General features: G+C 34.8%; 1 protein-coding gene across 3 annotated transcripts in view; it reads left to right on the plus strand.

Annotated features, from left to right (window-relative positions):
• Positions 1-24087, plus strand: part of LOC150098042 (nose resistant to fluoxetine protein 6-like) — a 352140-nt gene that overhangs the window by 259813 nt on the left and 68240 nt on the right. Inside the window, exon 1 of one of the 3 annotated variants that reach the window (XM_090406581.1) lies at positions 2686-2783. The exons of the other annotated variants lie outside the window; for them this stretch is intronic. Coding sequence (XP_090262707.1) covers positions 2717-2783 — 67 coding nt within the window. The 5' untranslated portion in view covers positions 2686-2716. Of the gene's footprint in view, positions 1-2685; positions 2784-24087 lie in introns of those variants that run through there. 3 annotated transcript variants of the gene reach the window in all.

Consider the following 24087-nt stretch of genomic DNA (forward strand, 5'->3'; position numbering starts at 1 on the left):
CAGACTGATCTCAGATTTATTAACCACAAATAAGAATATTGTATAGTTGTGCCGTCCACAGTTAACCTTTTTGTGAAGTTTAAATATTGGGCTCAATAATTTTGCATTCAGATACCATGAAGAGAAAATGGAGCTGATCTGTTGAAGTATTACTAAACTCATCTTCACTTAAAAAGTCGAGATAAAGATTCTTCGCGGAATTCAAACCCCGGTCTTTCCAACCACAGGGCCTTCTTCGATATAGACTGAGCTATGAAGGCATAATGTAGAAACATGGCACTACGACAAAGTGATTCGAGGGAGTATGATGTCTGTGTGTGTGCGTGTGTGTGAGAGATGTTACTTATTATGCAGATTGCCGTGTTCCGTATACAATCAAGAATTCTTATGGAGTTTTAGGATGGGCTGTCCCAAATAGGAGTTGATCAGGAGAGAGAGAGAGAGAGAGAGAGAGAGAATATTTTGAATGAAAAAGAATGCCAAGTGTTATTCGAAGATGATTTTCCGTAGCTCAGTTAGCATATACGAGCCTTTTGGTTAGAAAGACCAGGGTTCTTCTGCCGTATATGAAGTGTAGAACTTTCATCAGGTGTTTACAATCAAATAGTTGAGTTAGCCAGTCTTTTTCTCTTGGAAATTCTGCTTTTCGTCTCTCAGAACAGGCAAACCGTTTCCGCGACAGAACAAATCTACAGGCAAAAATACTTGCTCTTAAGGGATGCAGCAGTGGAGCGGCTAACCAGCTGGTTAATTAAGGAGTAAATGGATGTAAAACATTTACTCCAGGATAAGCTGAAAATGAAAGTCAATCCAAGAAGGGAAAATCGATCTTTCAAGTAAATCGCTACATTATGAGAAGTAATAGGGAGTAAAGTAGTTTTTCTTGTGGGTATTATGAGAGGAGTGTGTATTATTATTATTATTATTATTATTATTATTATTATTATTATTATTATTATTATTATTATTATTATTACATAACGCCTCCAGGCAGTCTAAAGGCTCATCGAGGGAGGGAATCTATTCCACAACTAAGAAGAGGAATGAAAATAGAAATTACTATCATTAGAGGAACTGTAAATAGGATTTAAACTTAGAAAGAAAACTGCCATTGATGTATATAAGAGAAAGAATGGATGACAGTACAGAACCTTCGGATATTTCAGCACTGATAAAGAACTTTAATGAGATTAACCATCCACCAATACACTCAATGTAGTGGTGGATGGTTAATCGACCAGAGAGAAAATCAGTTTTTTTTCTATTGTTGTTTTGAATTCACGACCGAAACTACTCAGTGAGGTCAGTGAATATGTTTATTAATTGCATGTGTTCTAATGGAGATTTGTTTCCTCTGAGGGATGAAAAACCAGAGTTTCAGGGAAGATAAACCCTGCCACTTCCGTATGTTACCAGCTAAGAAGCAGGCCATAGAATGACAAAGAATAGCAAGGAGATCATAAGAACATGATCAAATGCCTTGTAAATATCAAGAGCAACCACTTGAATGTCTCCACATCTTTCCATGACCTATGTACAAAGGTGGGTCAGGTTAGCGAGAAACTTTGCTGCAGAATGAGAATACAGAAATTTCCATATTAGCGATCACTAATTAACTGATATGTCTTCGATAGTGAAGAAACTGTGAGAAGGTCTGCTTTAAAATGCATATTAGCAATCGCTAATTAATAGATAAGTCTTCCAACAGTGAAGTATCTGGTTGTTGATGATCTTCATCGCTTTCGAGAGTACCGAAGTAAGAGTAATGGGACAGGCCGGATAAAGGACTGGTTCCAGTGATGCTATACACGAAGATAATTTATTCAAGAGCACAAGTTTTCAGCACAACTGGAGGGATACCATCTGAACCAAATGGTTTATTAGTATCAAGGCTATGAGGGTTTCTCTAATATCCTTCTGGCAAAAGATCAGTGGAGATATACGATAAGCAATTTGTGATATTGAAGAAGGTGATTGGCGTCAGTCTTTTCCTTCAACTTGAACTTCTATACAAGAGTAGCACGAAAAGATTGACTGCAAAAAGCTTATAGGCGCATATGTGTCCGTCATAGAGCTCAGTTATAAATTCTCGAAGTTATGTTCTCCGATTTGGAAAGCCTACTGGACTACGGGTATTATTATTATTTTTTAAATATACTTGGTCCCACTGAGAATATCTCGTTATGCGCATTTGATGCCATAACTTTCGAATAATAGTGTGAATTGTTCGATTCAGTTTATAACAAAAAGATTAAAGAAATTTTCTAGCTAATAAAATAAGAAATTCCATTTGTCAGAAGTCAGTATTTCTAAAAAACAGGTCGAACGATTGCATTTTAAGCTCAAGGAAAATTCGCTGTTACATGAAGGTTTTCTAGTTTATTTTTGAACCATCCGACCACGCTTATGTTTTTAAAGCAATTTAATTACTTGTTTACAAGAAGTTTGATGAAAGATTTGTAGTCTACAACGAAATCCTTGCACGTGTTATAAGCATTGTTTATTTTATAAAACATTGCATCGTTGGTTATTTATGGAATCGATTGCCAAAAGGCATATCGCAGATAGGGACAAGAAAAATAAGAAGTACAACAACAACCGTTCTTTTCCCCTTCAACTCTTCAACTGAATTATTTACGTTTTAAACAAAGAATCTGAAACCGTAGTGTTATAGCGATTTTTAAGTGTCATTACCGATCTAAGAATAAAACTAAAAATGCCTATTACTAATACGATCAACTTTCTTTATATCAGATCGCTTCTATTTCCTGGAAGATTAAACTGTAAGTGACTCATCATTATATTCAATATATACTGACATAATATTTCAAAATAAAATTAAAATAAATGGTGCTTATGGTGACTCAGGGCTGTTATAGAATCAATTCTGGTTGCCAATTAGAGGAACGTTTTGTGGAGCTTTTTCAAGCAGATTCTGGAGTAAGTTGTTCTTTTCAAGGGCAAGTGTTTTTGCCTTCTCCTGAAAGCAGTATTTTTAAATCCGCAACTCAGAAAAAAATCGACTGTAGAACTGAAACTGTTTTAGTCAGTAATAGCAGTTAGAATTTAGAAATAAGAAATAATGGTAGCTGCCTACTGTACTACTTTTGCATCGAAACCTTCAAATGATCGGTAAACACGACTAAGGGGGAGAAATTGTTAAGCAGCCAACGCTAGCTGCCCACCGATTTCCAAAATTTACGAACAAAAGATTTCTTACTCCCTTTGGAAATAAAAGACATTACAACATTTATTTATTTATTAGTTAAATGTACATCTGATTTAAATTCAGATGTACGTTTATTTTCAAAAGTATTTAGTCGTGGTCGTTCAAGGTAACTGTGATAATGTATTTGCATTTTGATACTGGGTGGAATGATATGCAATGACTTATTTAGACAAATCAGTTTTCCACTTGTGTGAATAGCGCCACCTACTAGACACTTTCATAAAGTTAACTGATTCACTTTCGGGCATCGTCGTTACCAACTAGTCAACTGAATATCTTCATATGAAATACATGAATACATGAAAACACGCTAGGATTCTTATTTCTTGAAATTAAGTTTATGGTAAAATACTGTACATAATTCTTGCAGAATTTTCTTTCTTTCTTTTTTTTTTTTTTGTATTTCAGCCTATTAGGTTATTAATTTGAGAGACATTTCTTCTTTTTAATTAGCCAACATTAAATAGATTCCTATCACACAGCATTTATAAAAATTTTTAATTATAAATCATTTATAATTAATGATTAATTCAGTGTTTTATTTGTGTTCTTTATCAAGTTACTATTATTCAGGAAATCTTTAGAATAGTCTAATTTAAAGATATTTGTGATATGCATATTTATAACTGTTCAAAGAAGCAATGGGAAAACGGCTGTGTGAAGAAAACACAGGGATGAGATCATGAATACAGAATCGAATACAGACTAAGGGTATGAAAGCTGATCGGAAAGATTTAATATGAAAATGGGAATTGAAAAATATATGGTGTTTTCTCAGATTACTTACATGACATCGAATCCTGATAAACGAATAATTTATGAAACTTAATTTCTCAAGTTTTGTATAACATTTTTTCCTCATTCCTAAGTAACCCTTGAATAAATGGCCTCCCTCTTACAGGAGATAATTTCAATAACGTTATATTGCAAAACTTTAAAAATACAAGCGAGCGAGCGAGCGAGCGAGAGAGAGAGAGAGAGAGAGAGAGCGGATTATTGTAATTTGTCGCATACAAAATTTCATTTGACGTCCATTCTACAATCTCATTATTTGAAAGCCAGTAGCCTTCAAGGTTATCAGTATTGTATTCCAGATTGATTAAATTCCTACAAAAGCAATAATAATCTTAGCAGCACCAAGGCTGCGTATTGAGAGGATAGCTTCGGTAAATTTTTCATGTTCTTATTTCGAATCGTAAATCCTTAAAAAATTCCATACTCAAAGATTGAATTCAACTCTCAACCCTGCCATACATTGAACAAAAGAGGATTTGAATAACACGAGGAGCTTTGACCTTGTGCATCTTCTCCATTCAGTGAGTTATCCAATTAGTTGAGAATTTCAGTTGGATCATGCTAACGAATTTTAACAGAAGATCGAATCATGTGATAGATAGTAGGAAAAATTTTGCACGAATTTCCACAGCAAACTGCTGCACGATTCATCGTTTCTTAGTTTGTAAGACTTATGAACCAAATGCGATTTAATTTAGTAACATTCGAGGTAATGTAATGAGCATGACTCAGACTCGCAATACCAGAGATATCTTTTTAAACAGATCCTGAATTCTAACATATAAAATGAAATGCAGTGAATTATCTGAGAAATTTCCACCACAGCGTCTGAACAGCTTAAGTCACTCTTGGAATAAAATTTGCATATTTTGAAAGAGACAACTACACAAGAAAAAAAAATTTTTTTTGAAGGATTGTTATACATCTTCTGAACTGTTGTTATAATTGCATGATTCTTTGTCTTTAAATTTGAACTTGTAAAAGGAATTATACATCATATTAATGTATTAATGTGTAAAATGTTTCAATAATCAGACAATATTGCGTATAGTAGAACTCTCCTTCATTGGGTGTATGTAGAGTAGAATTTGCTAAGTGATTCTAGTGGTTCATTTCAAAGTTCTGGCCTCCTTTATTGGGTAGGAGTTCCTTGTAATAAAACGTAACTGACTTGTACTTTTTCGAATTCAATACTTGTGCACCAGATACTATTTCAAGTTGGTAAAACTGTCAAACACATCGTGTCTGGATGTTAAAATTTTTTATTTTGGAGAGAAAATAATATCCGAAACGCAAAACTTTCATTGTGCTTTTTCAATGGCATTGAATATCCGTAAACGAACAAGACGGATAAAAATGAACATATGACATAAATCAAGGAAATTGATAATTAAAATATACCTTAATAATCTATGAGTGAACCAATTAGTTGAGAATTTTAGTTGAATCATGCTAACGAATTTTAACAGAAGATCGGATCATGTGATAGACTGCAGAAAATTTCTGTACGAATTTCCACCGCAAACTGTTGTACGGCAGGCGACTCTTTTTTTTTTTTTTTGAACGCTACACCTAACAAATTCCAAGACAAAAAATTTACGAATGTTTTTAAATATCAGTACGAATGCTGGGCTAGTTGTATCAAGGAAATTCCTTCGTATGAGGGGACTACGTGGACTAGTAAGTGAATACGTCTTCTTCCTATCCAGGTTCTAAGCCAAGTGGCCTGTTCCGACTCAGTCCATCTTCTTCTTCTTGATCGTCTCCTATTTCTTGTTCCCCTAGGCTTATATGTTAAGATCTTTTTTGGTAATTTTTCTCTCTTCATTCTTACTATATGGTCCAGCCAGTTTTTCCTATATTTAACTACTGAGTCTGTTATTAAATTAATTTTAAGATTTTTAATTATTTCACTATTTATTTTTTTATCTAATAGGGTTAGTTTTTCTAAGGAATTTCATTTCTGCTGCCTGAATTCTCTATATATCTCTTCTCTGAAGATCAAGATCTCACTTCCATATAATAGTGTAGGTTTGGCTATTGTTTTGAACTCTAAGTGTTGCGTGTTTCTGTACGTAGTTAGGTTTAAAGTTCTGTTGATTACTCTAGTGATTTTTATAAAGTATGTCATCTTAAAATCAATATGTATTTCATTTATGTAAGATAGTTTACAGCCTAGGTATTTGAAATTATTAACTTGCTCAATTATTTTATTATTTATTACTATTTTACTTCTGAAGGGTTATCTCCATGAAAAGCCATGACTTTAGTTTTCCCAGTTCATATTTCTAGGCCATATTGTTGTATAATATTATTTAAATTATAAATTGATTTCTGTAGTTCATCTTCAGTCTTTCCTAAGATGATCTGATCGTCAGCAAAGAGTAGCGTGTCTATTTTTGTATGTCGATTAATTTGGAAGCCACATGTATTTACTTCTCTTCATTTTTTGTCCGTATATATGTTAAATAATATGGATGATAAAGGACAGCCTTGGCGGACTCCTCTATTTATTGGTTTCCAAGTAGATATGGTATCATTTTGCTTTATTGCTATTTCATTATTGTGGTATATGTTCAATAGAGCAATGTATAGTTGGTTTGGAATGTGATATTCCTTTAGAGTTTCGAATAGTTTATTTCTCAAAACTTTGTCAAATGCTTTTATATAATCAATGAAAGCTCTGTGTGTGTTTCAATATCGTATTCTCTATGTTTTTGTGTAATTATTTTTAAAATAAAAGCTGAGCCTATACATGATCTTCCCTTACGGAATCCGTTCTGTTCTTCTCACAGCTGTGATTCTATATAAGATATTATATTTATTTGTTAACATCTTTGCATGGATTTTATAACTTGTATTGAGGAGGCTGATGCCACGATAGTTATTGCAATCTGTTTTTTGTCCTTTATTTGTAAATTGGGATCACTAGAGCTCTACCCCAGCTTTTTGAGGATTTTCCCTCTTTGTATATTTGGTTCATAAGTTTTAGAAATCTGGTATTAAATTCTTTACCTGCAAATTTAATAAGTTCTGTATTTATATTTATCTTCTCTTGCCTGTTCTGCTTTGTTTGAGGGTGTTTTTAGTTATTCATATGTAAATTCATCTATATTACTGATGTTGTATTTCAAGGGGAATTCTTGCATCAAGGAGTTTTCATGCCATAACTTCTGGAAACACTCCTGCCAGGTTTCTGGTTCGATTATATCTATTTTTGTTCTTTCTTTTAAATCGCTATTCATTTGTTTGAGGATTCTATTCGTTTTAGGTCTTTTTAATGTACAGTCCCGTTCTAATTTTGCTATAAAATTTTCACATGTTTCTCTTTTTTTTCCCTACATAAATTCTTTGTTACTGCTCTTTTCCTTTTATATTCAATGAATGATTCATCCGTCTTTAAATTGAGCCATTATTTATATGCTATCTTTTTTTCTTCAATTATCTGTTTGATCTCTTCTTCCCATTGTCTTAGACATTTGTGTCTTATCCATTTTCTTTTTGTTCCCAAACTCTTTCTTGCAGCATTTTCTAATATATACTGTATTTGATGTTTGACCATTCTTCTTCCACTGTCCTACTTTCCTCGATTTTACTGAACCAATCCCTAATTCTATTCTGATACAAGTCTCTGATATTCTCATCATCTAAGAGTTTAATCTTATATAATTCTGTGTTTCCATTTTCGTTTGGTTTTTCCCTTCCCTCCCATCTTGGTTTTTATTTGATTTTCCCTACCGGTAAGTAGTGGTCTGACTCTATCTCTTCCCCTCTATATATTCTGGTGTCTATGATCATATTCGATAATTTCATATTAACTATTATATAGCCTATGATGCTTTTTGTATTTATTGCCTGCCGCGTAAATCTGTGAATATCTTTATGTTTAAAGTAGGTATTCGTTATTCTACAATTGTTGTATAGGGTGGATGCTCTTAATCTCTTCACATTATTATATTAGTTCTCCTATCTGTCCTGTGTTAGGTTTATGTGAGGTATTACTAATTCTTGCATTTAAGTCACCCATTATTATATTATAATCAGAAGGGTTTATTTGATCTATAATCTTTTGTAGTTCTTGATAAAAAAAATCTGATTCTTCTTCTTTTCCATCTTCTGGGGCATGAGTGCCTATTATTGTTAAATATCCTATGTATCTGTAGTCTTGTCTCTATGATTCTATCACTCCAGTAGTTGTAATGTATAATATTTATTCTTAAAGTTTTATGTATGAATATCAGTACGCCTTACTTTGCCTTTTGTCCCATCTTTACTCCACGATAAAGATGGATATAATTCTCGGTTTCATCTGTTCCTTTTTCTTTTTTCTTAGATTCTGTAATGGTAGCTATCTTAATGTTTTGTTTTTTCAAGGTTTGGTCTAATTCTTGTATTTTATGATGTATACTTCTAACATTCCATGTTGCTAGTTTCGAAATATGAGGTGTCTTCTTTTTCCGTTTTTGTGTCTGTCTCAATCGTACCCAGCTAGGTCATTTCCAGTAGTGTACGTCCTTTTTGAATTGTCACGAGTCTTTCTAGCGAGTTTAAATTCAACTGAGAGAGGTTACTGGCCACCTTCAGTCTAGCTTGATGGTGGGACTGCCACCGTAAGGTCCTCAAGCTTGCCTTGGTTAGTGGTTATTAAAGTAAAATTATATTCCCCTTAGGGGAGAGTGGAGGAACCCCCTCCAGAGTTAAAAGAAGTCAGGATAGTAAAGATTATAGTATCGTGTCCTCTTCTATAGATGTTAATAGAGGAAATGTAAGAGGGATCAAGACGAAGAATTATATAGGAAAGAAGTATGGCTAAGAGTGAAGGAGGCCATACTTAGCTACCCCGGGTGTATCAAGTATACGCCATGCCAAGTATACCCCGGGTGTGCCAACCCCATATTTGCAATTGCAAGTCCATGGGGGTAATACGTCTTCTTAGGGATTAGAAAACAACAGGGAAAACTTTTTATTACACCTCATGTATTGTAATTTTCAGTTTGTGTAGTTCATTAATATTGTATGTGGGTTAATGATTCGGAAATAGAGAAGAAGAATTAGAAGTACGTTTTAGTGTTTTCTAAGGGTTAGGTAATGTGGAAATTGCTCTAGAGACCAAAGATGGTATTTCTTCAAGTCTCCAATAAATAAACAGGGTGTGGTTCCTCACCGGCTAATGAAATTCGTCTACTTATCGTGTGTTTTGGAACACACGATAAGTTAATTTGCGGGAGGGAACCCTGCCTTCAACTGGAGGAATGTTTCCTTTTTGTTGAACTAGGGTGGCATTCGAAAAGAACGAGCATCTATTTTGAATGAATGATATTACCCTTGAGTGACTGAACGAAAAATGTCCTTTCCAAAGAGCTACTTTAGAAAAACGAACGAAAGAGAAGAAAAGTAAATTTGAAACCAGAATAAAGAAAGTGACCACAATCTGATTATGATTTGATAGGTTTTTAAGAAACGTGCAGAAATTATGAATACCAATGAAAGTATGTCGTCTCGTAGGAGAATATTTCTAAGTGTACATTCTATTTGAAAACACCATTCTATGAGGCATCTATTTATAGATAGTTTTTTATGAAAATATTGTAGTCCGAAGCGCCACGGCAAGGCTATCGTAGGCAATAATAATTGGGATCTGTTAATGATAGGGAAGTCTGCAGTTTTAATGAGTATGAAGAAATAATTATATAATGAAGAATTTTTTTTCACCAAGAAAAATAATAAGGATGAAGAAGAAAAATTAGAATAAGAAGAAGAAGAAAGGGTGCATTTTAGCTGCATTAATGTAGAATAAATGATTCCCCTCCCACTTGAAGAGAATGGAGATAAAGATGCTGGAAACCTGAGGACATGTTTTTCATGTCCTCAGGTTTTATTAAATATTATATTTAATTTTTAAATATTTAATTAAATTTATTAAATATTATTTATTAAATATTATATTCTATAGGAACAATAAATGTGTTATTATATTTTTCATATATTATTTCAAAAAATAATCTCAGAAGATTTTTATTTTGATATCTTATTTTATTTTTGTTAAAAATACTTTATTTTTTAAACTAGTAAATATGGAGAAATGCGGTAGTTTTTTTCTTCAGGTCTGTATATGTACGTGATTAAAACATGCAACCACTTTTTTTGTCGTTGCACATGTAATTTACTTTATCGATATAGTCCACGGACCACTTTCTTGGTGAGACTTAGCCATCTAATAAAAACTATCCTCATCTTAGGACTCCATTAGTAGAAGAATGTTCTTGAAGCATCGAATTACTTGCACTGCAAATTTTCTCAAATGAAGAGGAATAGATTGTGATATCACTAACAAAAGTATCGGTGCAATGCATGCAGAAATAATATCCATGATGTATAGAAAAAAATGAAAGGCAGGAGGAAAGAACTGAGCAAGGTGGCATTTGTACATTACATACATTATATACTTTTGTACGTTAACGAGGATTTAACTAAAATATAGCGGAAAGGCCGTTGAATGCCGATAAGAACTAGTTAAGATGGTCGTTGGGTCGGACCTAAGCAGATGCTCTAGAAATATCCAGCAATAGACGAGATCACTGGCCAGGGTTAGTAACTGTATATAACATTATACAGCGCTAGCTGCAGTAAATGTTCTACTAACAAACACTTAAAGCGTTTAGAGTGGAAAAGTTTATCAGTTTTCCTTTTTTTTGAACAGTCTATGCAGGTTATGTATTTTGACAATAAGAAGAAAGTATAAATCACGTTAAAATGAAATCCGATCTTGCTTGAAGATAAATATATTATCAGAGGCGAGGAAAGATGGAGGAAGACGGGTATTTTTTAGCATTACAGTTAATTAGATTCCTCATCCCAGAGAGGAACAGTAAGGGGATCAGTGATTAAGACATTTGTATTGGTATCCTTCAGTATCCTACTTGATATCCTACCAAGAAGGATGGTTGGAGTTACGACCGAGATAACTAAGGCTCTGATCCAGTATTGCACTATGGAGTAATTACTCCAACTGAAGGGAAAATGCTGTGACATTATTGTCCTGAGTGCGCTCCAGACATTCTTAGGTTAGCTTGGAATGCTTCAACGCAACATAAATTTTAAATATAGTTGTCTCAGTCTCATCAGTAAATTGTAGTTAAAATTTGAGGACAGTGAGTGAGTGAATGAGAGAGAGAGAGAGAGAGAGATAGAGAGAGAGAGATCACTTAAGTATAGAAGGAAAAGAGTGGCCGAAGTATAGATCCTTGATGTGATCCAGCATTGGTTAGGAAATTTGAAGAAAGAGGAAATTATATGCCATGACATAGTGTCCCGATAGCTTCAGAGAAACAGAATAAGCTGACTACAGTTACAGAAGTCGTAAGGAAGACCATAGGATGCTAATTTGCTGAGTAGACGTCTATGTTTGGCTGAATAAAGTGCGTTGGAAATCTCAAGAGCACCATATGAGTCTCTCCAAACGTTTCCATGGTTCACCTCCTGAGGTCGGTAAAGTTCTTACAGCATGGATTCAGAGTGGTGGAATTCATATTAATGGTTACTGATTAACTAAGGGGTCTTATGGTGTTGAAGAAGATAGATTCTGATGAAGTTTTCATTATTTTAAGAGTAAAACCAGAGAGAGAGAGAGAGAGAGAGAGAGAGAGAGAGAGAGAGAGAGATGAACAACAGTTTGATGATTGACATTTATCTCTGGGTTTACAACTAACGGCACATAAATCTGTTGTAGTGTATGGATGAGTATCGAATATTGTACAGACTACAGAGAGAACGAGTGTTATTTTAAGACTATTTGGAAATTCTTTGTATATCAATTGATAACGAGAATGATATTTGACTCGAAAGACCCGGATTAGAATCTCAATTAGAGAGGAAAAACTTTGGAGGTACTTGTAAAATAAAAATAAGTTCACAGTTATCATATGAATGTGGCAGGGTGTTCCTCCCGCAAGGCAGAAAAACTGGCATGTAAATAAACATAATTGCTAAAAACAGGTTATAGACAGGCTTTATCTGCCTCATCAAAGTATTACACAGATTCCTTTGGAGCCAAATTGCATGCCTTTTAATGGCTATGACAGGCTATTGAATCTAGCAAGTAAATGTGTGGATGAGATATAGACTATCAGAAGAATAAGACTTATTCGTTCGAAAGAGACAATTCAGGATTCTTCTATCTTTCTGCCAAAAATATAGAGGAGACCAAGTAGTGAAAATTCTTAGTACAGTAGAGAATGATTCGCCATTGGCTGTCTCTTCAAAAGCTGGAGCAGAAGTGTGATGCTTGGATATCAGTTTTTCATTCCGAGTGAAATGGCTGTGAGAAGGGAACTGACGGAGTTTGAAAGAGGCCTTGTGATAGGATGCCATGATGCAGGCAGGCTTATCTGTTCGGCAAATGGTTGACAAATTGGACCATCTCAGGTCAACAATCAGTGATACCATACTGAAATTGAAGCACAGGGAGTCAACTGCGACTGCTACCCCCAGTGGCGATTATCACACTTACCTGACTGTAGGATGCTACGAGGGATGATACGCGAACACCGCCATTCGTCGGCTGACACATTGAATGCGGATTTCCGGAGAACGAAACACGAATTTGCACAAAAACCTTCAGAAGTGAGGCTCATAACATGGGTTTCCATGGTAAAACCGCAATATGTTAGCCCAACATTACGAATCAACATACAGTGTTGTCTTTAGTTGTGCACAAAGCGTGTACAGTGGGATGTAAAAGCTTGGAAAGCTGTGTTGTGAAAAGACGAATCACACTTATACCCTCTACTGAACAGATGGATGGATGGATGGGTGTGGCGGTTCCCGGTGAACGTGTTTTACCAGAGTGCTTAACCCCAACTATGAAATTTGGAGGCAGCAGTGGGGTGGGATGGTGCTCTTTTTCTTGGTTTTACCTCAGACCTCTGTTTGTGGTGCCATGAACATTGAACACCGAGAGGTATCTGAACATTCTGGACAATGCAATGCAATGCAATACTTGGTGGCATTTCTAAGGAACTAACCATTGTCTTTTTTCAATGAGACAATGCACCGTGTCATAAGGCTGCTGTAACTGCGGTTTGTGGACATGAACGTCACTACACTTGACTTGCCTCCATAGATCCCTGATATCAACCCCTATCAAACATCTGTGGGATCAATTGGAGCGTCACATGAGGTTCAAGAGACGTCCGTTCCACAACAGTTCATGATCTTATTACATGCCTACAGGAAGAATGGTCATGGTCCAAAATTCCCTCTGATTGTTATCGTATGCTTGTGGATGGTATTGCTGATTGGTATTGAGGATTGGTGCAGTCAGCGCAGTGAAAGAAGGTCCTACGTCTTTGGGCGCCATGGCTGTTTGTTCCTCACACTGTGCTGTTCGTTTGCTTCTTTCCAAGTAATGTATGTCAGTGATCACCGGTGTTTGAAATTAATTAGCCAGTGATAGAAATATCGAGTCAAAGAGTTACTTCGATTAAATATATTGTTTTATGCTCTTAAGCGGAAGTTTTTGTCAATAACCATTAGATCTTGGAAAATGCAAAGAACTGAAGACCATTTCACCATCTTCTAGCATAATGAATAATGATTAATGAAGAAATGTAGCACTTGGGAAGATATTTCTCCCACAAGGTGCTGAAATAATACCAATCAGACTGTGGAGCTGAATATTAGTTATTATGGATTTTTATGGAGTCAGTATTGTTTAAAATGACAAACTAAGGTTCTGAATGGAGAATATTTGTACACATAGAAATATGTAGAATATTGCTACATATTTCTACGAGAGTGAGTGATTATTGTTATTGGAGGAGTGAGGAATCGGAAGAGTGAGTTATTATTATTATTATTATTATTATTATTATTATTATTTAAAGATTATTTTGACAGTCATGAAGGGTTTTTAATACCACTTTTTCTGGAAGAAACTCTCTGTAACTCCCTGCATGAAATTATCTAACTCATATTCAGTTGAAGAAGAGTAATTCTTATTATTAAGTCTTTAAAATATAGTATTATTCATCTCCGTGAATTGTAGACTAGTTAAGTACAGTACTAAGAATTCTAAAGTTGTCTAGATTACGTGATCAACTTATCAGCTTAAGAAAACATAATTCATTCTTAACTATACTTTGTTGATTTATTTTTAATGGACAATGAAATATTCATTTTGTCGTGGGTAGTGAAACTCAAACGAACGGTTGCTCTAAATGCCTAAAGAGATTTCAGAAGCGATGATACACTAACAGTTAAAAGAGCTTGCGCAATTTTGGACAAGGGTCGCTTTGGCATTATCTTAAAAAGACGTTCTTATTACAGTCTGTAGTAAAGTGCGCCAATCAATTAAATAATTTAGGAATTTCAATAACTTCTAACACTAGATATTAGAGATTGTAAATTTGAGATTTTTATGTCGTTTCCAAAGACAGCCAGTGTACTAAGAATTCATAGTATCAGAAGGTAAAATCCAGTTCTCTAAAGTTTGCAGAATGTTACCTTCGACTCAGTTCCATTGAACTATTGGAGCTCTTAATGAAAGAGCTCCAATAGTTCACTAATATATATATACAGGGTGTTCGGGATAAATTTGACAGTTTCGTAAGGAAAAAGAAAATCTTCTTTGTATCTATTAAATTTAATGAATTGACAAAAAAACATTACAGGCAGAGTTAATTACAATACTATCAACAAGATTTACTCAAAATAACCACCATTAGCATCGATCACAGCTTCAATTCTGCTTCGGAACCTCGAACAAGCTGATGCTACAGTCTCCCTGGGAAGGGCCGCAAAAACTGTTTTAATTTTATCCATTAACTGGGCTTTTGTATTACTGGAAGTGCGATTGGTGTCTTTTTCAACTGCGCCCCATACAAAATAATCCATGGGGTTAAGGTCTGGGGAGTTTGGAGGCCAAACATTTGGACTGGTGAAGTCGTAGAAATTTTCAGACAACCATTTTTGACTTTACCCAGAGGTGTGGCAAGGGGCCGAATCCTGCTGCCATACATACGGCCTACCATTGGCTACCCTTGTTATCCAGGGCTTGACTACAGTTAGCAACTCCACGAACAAAGCCCGAATTCCAATGCCAGGGTTTTTCAACACCTGTTCCTGCAGATTTGCGAGGAATTCTGCTGTACGAACGCAATCAGATCGTCTGCTAGGGATCTTTCTTCTTGCTACATCCTCGTAGTCACCATTGCAAGTCTCTAGTTCATGCCTGATTGTTTTTACTGTATTCAGGGAGCATTGGGCAGCAGTCGTAATATCCTTATTTTGATGGCGGGCACGAATCATCATGATACAAGTTATTCTCTTCCATGATTCAGGTGGGTTCCAGCTATCCATCCTTTCTGACATCTTGTATATGAATGAAGAAGGGTCCAAACTTTTAAATGAAGAGAAGTGTGTGTTAATACATGTAACTTACGGAAAAATATAATTAATTATAAATATGTCAAATTTATCCCGAACACCCTGTATATATATTATCCTTCTTGTATTTTTCCTGTAACAGGTTGCCATCAAATCCTTTGTTTTCATTGAAACCGCCAATAATACGAGTAGCTACTAGCTACATAAAGTTATAATCGATAGTTCAGTGGGAAGAATGAGAGGTGCACTTTAGTTTGGAAATACTCTTTAATTCGTATCCCGAATATACCCCCCCCCTTCCTCCTCTTGGAAAAGTCCTTATACAAGAGTCCTTGTATAAGGACTTTTCCGAAGGAGTTAACCTGTCTCATACGAAGGCTGCTTTTAGCTTCCACAAATTCAGGTGATTATGAAGAAATGTGCGAAAGATGCCATCTTTCAAGGCCGTTTGTTTTAAAATGATCTTTTATGTTATTATTACTAATCACTATTAATTGAACTGATTATATCCATTTCTGACTTTATCGTTTTGTACTTTTATATCACGTATATTGCACTTTTGTTATCTAACCAGTAAAATCAATATGATACGTAACAAACGTATAAGTAAATGAGTCTGAGGAATAGACACCTGAATAATGACCTCTGATGTAAACAGAGTAAAGAAGGAAGAAAAATTGACGGTAGTTGCTGCTCTTCCAGCTTCGGGTCAAGTACACTAAACGTTTTCTCTTAAACTGCATGCATTTTAATAAGGAGAAAAATATCACTCATCTTGGGGACAACCGTTACGTGGTAACATAAGCAAGAAAGGGGGGGGGTGGGATGTCGTTAGCACCACTTCGGAGTGACAGCGATTGGCTGTTTATAAGTGGTCCACAGTTAGTGGCAAAATCCACCATCAATAAAGGTTAATGTGAGAGTTGGCGTACCACATTTTTGGGCTAATTTTGGATAATCGCCTCCAGGTCGCTAGCGAAGGTTTCGGACTTTCTCTCTCACTAAAAGACAGTGAACCGGTGTCAACGGACCAGCTCATGCCATGACGGTTCATTTCGCTTTAGGCTTCCTATACTGGCTTTGAAGTGAGCCTTCTGTTTCCTTAACGTATGCGCCTTACCTGTCCGAATAAACGGGGTCACTTTCCCATGAGTGAGTTTCGACTATAAGGGAGAGGTGCTCGAGCGAATATAACCACCGAAGAACGTCGGTCGGGCCAATTATGCTCACAAGGTGTTGGATTAAAACTATCAAGACCATCACAGTTGCTCTCCTGAAGGCTGCTGTTTTTACTCAAGTCAGCGTTTGTTCTGTGGCCGGACAAAACAGTGACTTCTATTCAGACAAAGTAGTGGCTAACTTAAGTGAAAGTACCTTTGCTTCCTTGTCCGCTACTCTGCAGTTCGTTAGGCGATGGGAAGGCTTAGAAGATGTCGTAAGGGAATCGGTCGATGCTCTGGTGAGGCAGGCGCTACCGATGTTTGTGCGGACAGCTTCAGAAGTTGAACTGTCAGGGAGATGTTACACGAGTTTTTTTCAGTTGATGCTCGCATTCCGTAGGCTGAAGCCATGGGCTTTCCAAAGTAAGCATTTCATCTCTCTCTCTCTCTCTCTCTCTCTCTCTCTCTCTCACTGTCGGCCTGTCTTTCACGTGTTATTTTTCATTTTAACAAAATAATGGACAACCCTATCGTAATGTATTATGAGCTGCATTATACTGAAACGGTGAATGAAAGAAAACGAAAAATCCCGTAGGATGTTTTGTGTTGTTTAAAGAGTGAAGAGGAGAGAAGGGGTGGGGGGGAATGACCAGCTATGCGAAACGAGTAAGTACGTAGTGGATTCCTAAATATTAGGTCACTTATGACTACTAATTTACCAGGTATGAATAGATTTTTAAAATGACTTAAGAAAAAGTACTTCATGTTTTTTGTAATACATACTTTTATATGTAAAAACATATCCTCACTTATCCTAAAATAAATTAAGGTATATACGAAGTAGCCTACCCATAAAGTAAATAGACTGTTCAGATTTTTCTTTTGGATAATAACAGAGCATAAATACTGGCTTGCAGCAATGCTTCCATGTTTCCATGACAACGCTAGAGGTTTTACTTGCGTATGTAGTATGCTGATACACACTTTTCTGTTCCTTCCTCAGAGATTTGAAGCCTTTCTCATATTGTCACTTTTATAGAATTTCCGAAAGTAATTTAAATAATGTGAAGAATAAAATAGGCTATGGACGATAACCTATTTATAGTAGCCTTTCGCCGTTTTTTTTGATGACGTCATTGCGTATTAGTCTATGAATTATAATGTGTCACATGGAAAAATTTTAGTCAAGAACAAATAGTAACGATGGAACATTTCCGTTAGTAAAAAGTCGTATTCAGCAGATGTTTCTTGAATTCACTTTATTTCTATTTTTTTCAGTTTTCAATTATAGGAAAACAGAGAAGTCAAATCCTTGAAATAATATCCTTTCGAATCTAATTGCTAAAAAATTAAAGAGGATTCGACCTCTGGGAGTACTGCGCTTTATAAGAGGTTCTTACAAACTGAATTTTTAATTTGTAATTGCATAACAGCCGTTTAGAAGAAAAACAGATAGTTCAAACCCCGCTTAGCGATCATTGTTCTCTCATCTCGAGAAATGAGTGTACAGGCGGACCTCAACGACACCAGTATTACGTGCAAGTATGAGTGTGAACTTGTTAGCGTGTGAATTCCAGTCTGACCACTCGAGAATTTAAAGGTTGAACACTAGGTGATACTTTTTTTAAAACGATTTTTATAGTGGAGACAGAACAACACCAGCCATGTTTAGAAGTATGTAAAGTGACGGGTATTGTGAGGATTAAGAAAAAACAATGTATACCCTGGAGAAATTATGGAACAATGTCATCAGATGTTGCAGAATTCTAGTCTGGAAACAAAACAGACAAGCATGTAAAAGAAGCATCGATCACTTCCTTGTCTCTGGAAGTCACGGTTAATGTCTGGTGCAGGAAACTCGTAAAAAAGTTGCGAAACATTAATAGTATTAACGTTAAACAAGAATTATGGAAATTGTACCGACCACCCTCCTCCCCCGCAGAGTTTTGGGACCTCTAAAGAATACCGTGCATTGAATTCGGCAGACGAGGGGAGATGCAGCGTCTAGTAACAGACTTTTTTTTTTATAATATACCAATGAAAAACAAGTTGCAAATTTTTATAACTAAGTACATATTTTATGGATTATTCCCTGCTTATCTATTTTTTGTTTAAACAACTGTTATACTTGCGTTACATATATACATAACGTATTTGTTTAAATAAGATGAGGATGGTAAGCTTAGTTTTGAGCTCGCAATCATTTCGACCTTGATGTTTGCGGCAAAGTTTTGGCGTCCAAGAAACGAATCTCGCAATTAGAATCAGTTATTACTTTATATTTTCCTATAAATGAAATTTAAAAAAAAAAATAAAATTTAATTATTTTAGATTTATTATTTTAGAATTTTCTAAAATCATTCTAGAAAATCCTTTTTTTTTTGTAGTTGTTATTCAACGGTTATTCAAACGGATTTTCTAAAATCAATATATAAAATATTATGGATAACTCTGATACGTACTTTATTTAATCATTTCTCACATTCTAATTACAGTAAAATAGCAGAAGGCGGTAATAAGATAATAAAAGCTACACTTCAAACTAATCGGATACATTAGTAATCGGATTAATAGTATTATTTCCAATGAGTCATGATTTTCTGTGTTTAGTGGATGTTTATTACAGATCACAATATTTGCTTTTGCGAGCATTTATTATGTGATATTATTCAGCTACTGTTCGGTAATATGACATCCACACACACACAGACACACACACACACACAAAATGTACCACATGGATAATATGTGGCGATATTAATTTTCAAAAACAGTGATACTTATTCTTTTACGTGTAATAATATTAACAGTGAATATTTACATCAAAAGATCTTGACTTAGTCATGAACATTTAATTTAGTGGGGCTTACTATTTGGTTAATATCCGATTTTCACTGCTTTTAATAATGTAGTTTGTTATTTTACTTATTGGTCTATCTCTGAGATGTAACTTATGTCATTTGGTCAATATAAGCTTTTCCCATTACCATCAGACTATCTTATATATAGGCTAAGAATAACTTCGATGAGAAAAAATAATTCCTTAGTTGAAAAACCTTAAATACCGCTGATTGAGGTGTAGTGCATACATTGGCTTTAGAAATAAAGTAAAGATCACAAACAATTGCCTGAAAATATCTACGCCCTACATAAACAAAAATTAAATATTAAAAATTTTAAGTATTTAAATTTGAAAGTAGTACAATTTACAATCCCAACTCTCAATGCAATGTGGCTCTCACTTCGATCGTATTCGGAGCAGACATCAAACCGGGCAAAGATTAAACACAAACGCTCGCAGCTTGTTGACTGTCGTAAATGAGGTTTGGGTATCCTATTCCTGCAGGCTAGCCAGCCTCTTGGCAAAAGTAGTTCACTCTACGAGTAAATGAAAGTACCGTTTAGGGTTAGTTCATAAATTACACAAGACATTCGGGTGTCGCCGGGAATTGTTGAGTTGACAGCAAACAGGGAGGAGATTATTTTAAAATATGTTACGTGATGACAGATATAAAATAATATTCACGTATTATTAGATATATTATTATTATTATTATTACATTAGTATTATTAAACTGAAATAGTCCTAACCTATAATGTTTATTATTATTAACCTAATGACTAATGAATTTATAATTCAATAAAATGATTATTATTACAAATCCAAGATCTCAAAAATAACATTACTTCGCTAGGCCACATGAGGTGTCTTAAAGTAATTTTCTGGACCAACTAGACAGAATAACGTCTCGTAGGTCATTGACAGAGCCAGGCACTGGCGTCGGCATGAGAATACCACGTCATGCATGATCCACAAATATTCGATGTTGTTGAAAGAGTCCATGAGGCCACACTGTCACCATTTAGAACAGTACCCGGGTCCCCAGGTAAGGAAATAGCGGTCGCGATGTGCTCAACAGGGATGAGAGGACCCTGTGATGTCTAACCGAATAATCCCCTATACCAGGATACCCCACCACTGTCCTGTTTCCGGCCAACCGTACAGTCTGGATACTAGCTGGAAATCATAATGTTTTTGCTCATGAGTATTCGTTGCTAGAAACTTTTCAACTTGTGAAAGCTGACCTACATGAATAGATCGTCATGATTATTATTTCAATATACGTAAGAAATAATTTAGAGCATGAAATGATATCATAATCAATAAAATGTAAATGCATTGTGTACTTTTAGGTTCATCTTGTCCATCGATTTAGTTTTTCCAAGTCGTGTTTTAGTAGATTATAAGCATTGTGGTGATTAAGAAGCTCTCGTGCATAAGTTATAAAGGTATAGTTTTTTAGCTATAACAAGTACGTTACTAGCAACATCTAAATGGAATTCTTTTCTTTTCTTTTATTTATAATATTTCATCGGGTTATACAACACCCAAACGACTTCTCTGTATGGACTTCGTAATTGTGGTGAGTTTTGTCCTTGACAAAAGTATAATAATTTGTTGAGAAATGTTTTCCATTATTTTTCCCCAAAACATCACATTGAATAAGAAACTATATTTTTTTTTTCTCGACTAGTTCCGTGAAATTGTTTATGTTTCACTTCACTAAGATATGAATAAACTAGACAACAAGTAATAAGCCTACGCAACGATAACAATTTGTTATTTTGTTATAACAAATTATTGCGGAAACGATCGCACGTAATCAGAAAACAATTTAGTATCTTTGTTCAAATTATTATGCCCGGAAATGATCGTGGATAATCACCAAATAATTTGTTATTTTGTTATGAGAAATTCTCGTAAGCGATCAGAGATCATGACGTCATTCAGCATCAGAACAGAACCTTGAGCCCGGATTTGGCTTATGTGCTGTAAGATACGGTTAATTTGAAACCAGAAATTTCAAAAGCGATCCTAAATTGCCTGAACTGGTTGGCTGAATAGAAAGCGCGTCTATTCTTCAACCAGTTGGCTTTGGGTTCAGATCCCATCGCGAACATGTATGTTTGCGAATGTCTTTAGGCGATAAACGAATTTCATTTGAGAGGTGGGAGTGAGTCTAAGACCACAGTTCCGCTTAACGAAGGTCTGAAGAGGATCGAAATTTTAGTTCAATGTTTGGTCTGTAGGATAGAGTTCCTGGATTATCCAATCCTAGCTAACCCCATTTTTATTAAACTCGAAATGAATTATTATTATAATTTTTGAAACGTTTCCTCTCTTTTTAAACAGTGCCGACAGTAAACTAATGAATTTGTGCATTTATGCCAAATTAGCACGAGGAAAGGGGGGGAGGGACTTCGTTTTAGCGAGAAATATCACAATATTTGCTAAACTCTAGTCCATAAAAAAAAACTGACGAATGTGTCACAGGTTATTATAATACGTTACATTATATTCTAGAATGTAACGAATCATTTTATAACTTAGACACATTTGAGGCTTTTTGCTCATTCACTCTAGATATGTAATTTTTCTAAATTTGCTGCTGCAAATGATACGCTTAGAACCAAAACTAAAATGATTCAATAAATTTTAATTGAAATCTTGAACAGAAACTCATTAAGTTGCGCGCATATAGAATGGAAATATTCATCTGTTCGAATCGTTTTGCAAAATTTTGCAAACAAAATAATCCGATTGAAATCAAAATTGAACTTTAAGGATATTGTATCTTCTTATATTTAAATCATGAATTCCAAAGTTTATTAAAATCAATAATATGTTCAGAATGAAATTATTGCATATATTTCAATATTTTTATATCTCTTTTTTATAATGATTTTCAGAGGCACGAAGTATATAATTTCGACACACTTTGTTCTCTTGTGCTTCTGAAAATCATAAAAATGAAAATAAAAATACTGGAATAGCTAGACAAATTTTTGTAGCCCTTCTCGGTAAGAAATTGAGTAAACTCCATTCAGCCAAAGTGCTGGAATAGCATCTTAAATGGCATGTGGATAACATTACTTTTATAGGTGCCCATGTGTTTTGAAAAGTAACCTAAAGCTTTGGGAAACCTAATGAAGTACGCATGTTGCTACGTGGCCAATGAATTATATTTCATATTTTGATAAAGAGAGTATTATTGAATCTTTTGTGAATCTTTTATTGCTCAGTAAGCTGCAGTTTTAGAGAGTGAACGATCTCTCTTCAGGCAAGAAAATGGGAAGAATAAATTGCGAATAAAAAATCTGTATATTTTTAAAATTATAAATTAAAAATTCGAAACAAATAGCATTAAGATCACATTTCTGGTTTATATCCTCAGGTGGTTCATATGTTACTATGACAGTACAACATGAAAATTTTACATCATTATTAACTCCTATCAGCAAGTTTCCTCTAAATTAATCTGTCGTGTGTTAAGTCTCTAATATTATCATCTCTTATATTTTGGTCTTATAAGACTCTTCGAACCACAACAATCCAACTAGATGTTGGTCTTCCTTTAGGTTTTTTTTCCTGCCACCCTCGCATCGAACAACACCTGCTATACTAACCCTTTATTCTCCTATTCAGGAGAATAAAGGGTTATTCTGATCACACTACCTGAGATGAGCTTTGCTGACACATTCTTAATGCTAACAATATCAAGTTTGTTCCTATTATATTACTCTGTGATTGATGCTATTTACTCACTCCCCTAATTTTTGTAGAACTCTTATCAACTGTTTTCCTTCTAACTTAGTTCTCCATGATCCATTAAGTCAAAATTAGTTTGAGTACTGTGTTGTATACAACTAGTTTAGTGCTTTGACTAATTACTCTTTTATTCCATATAAAGTTATTCAAATGGTTTTTAATCCTGCCTACTTTTCTTGTGCTATTGTCTATTTCCATATTTAATTTGCCATTTTCACTAAAACTAACGTTGAACCGGCTTTTTAGTTGTTCTATAAGTTTTCCATTCAACATGCAGTTGATGTTTTCAATGTTCCTGACTATTTTTATATTCTTTGTTTTTTGTTGCTTTGCTTAATTTCATGCCATATTTGTTAGAGCAAGTAAGGAATTCTGCCCGACTTAGATTGGATGTATTTAGAAGTACAACATCACCTGCATAATGTAAATAGCCGAGATTCAAATCTCCCATTTTAATATCAGATTTATTGCACTTCTATTCATAATGCGATGCATATAAATGATGAATAGCAATGAAAATAGGGTGCATCCTTGTCTTCTACCTGATTTTTCAAACCATCTTCCTGTACCGCTCTCCTTTCTTACTGCTGACTTACAACTCAAATAGAGACTATGTATTGCTCTGTATAACGTTCCATTTATGTCACATAAATGTAGCAATTTGAAAAGTTTTTATCTGGCTCTGTCATATGTCTTTTCCAGATCTACAAAACTTAAATACAGAGCTTGTTATATTCCCGTGATTTCTCAACTGTTTCTCTTAAGTGAAAATCTGATCCTGACAACCTCTGTTTGTCCTGAACTCAGTATGTTCTTCTTCAACTTTCTCTTTCACAGTTTTTCTTAGTCTGAATATTCTCGCGTATATCGTAAGTGGAATATACGGAAATTCATCTATAATTCTCACA

The sequence above is a fragment of the Typopeltis vanoorti genome, chromosome 16, assembly GCF_054136105.1.
Source record: "Typopeltis vanoorti isolate ZY-2024b chromosome 16, IOZ_Tvanoo_1.0, whole genome shotgun sequence".
In the NCBI taxonomy this organism is placed as follows: Eukaryota; Metazoa; Arthropoda; class Arachnida; order Uropygi; family Thelyphonidae; genus Typopeltis; species Typopeltis vanoorti.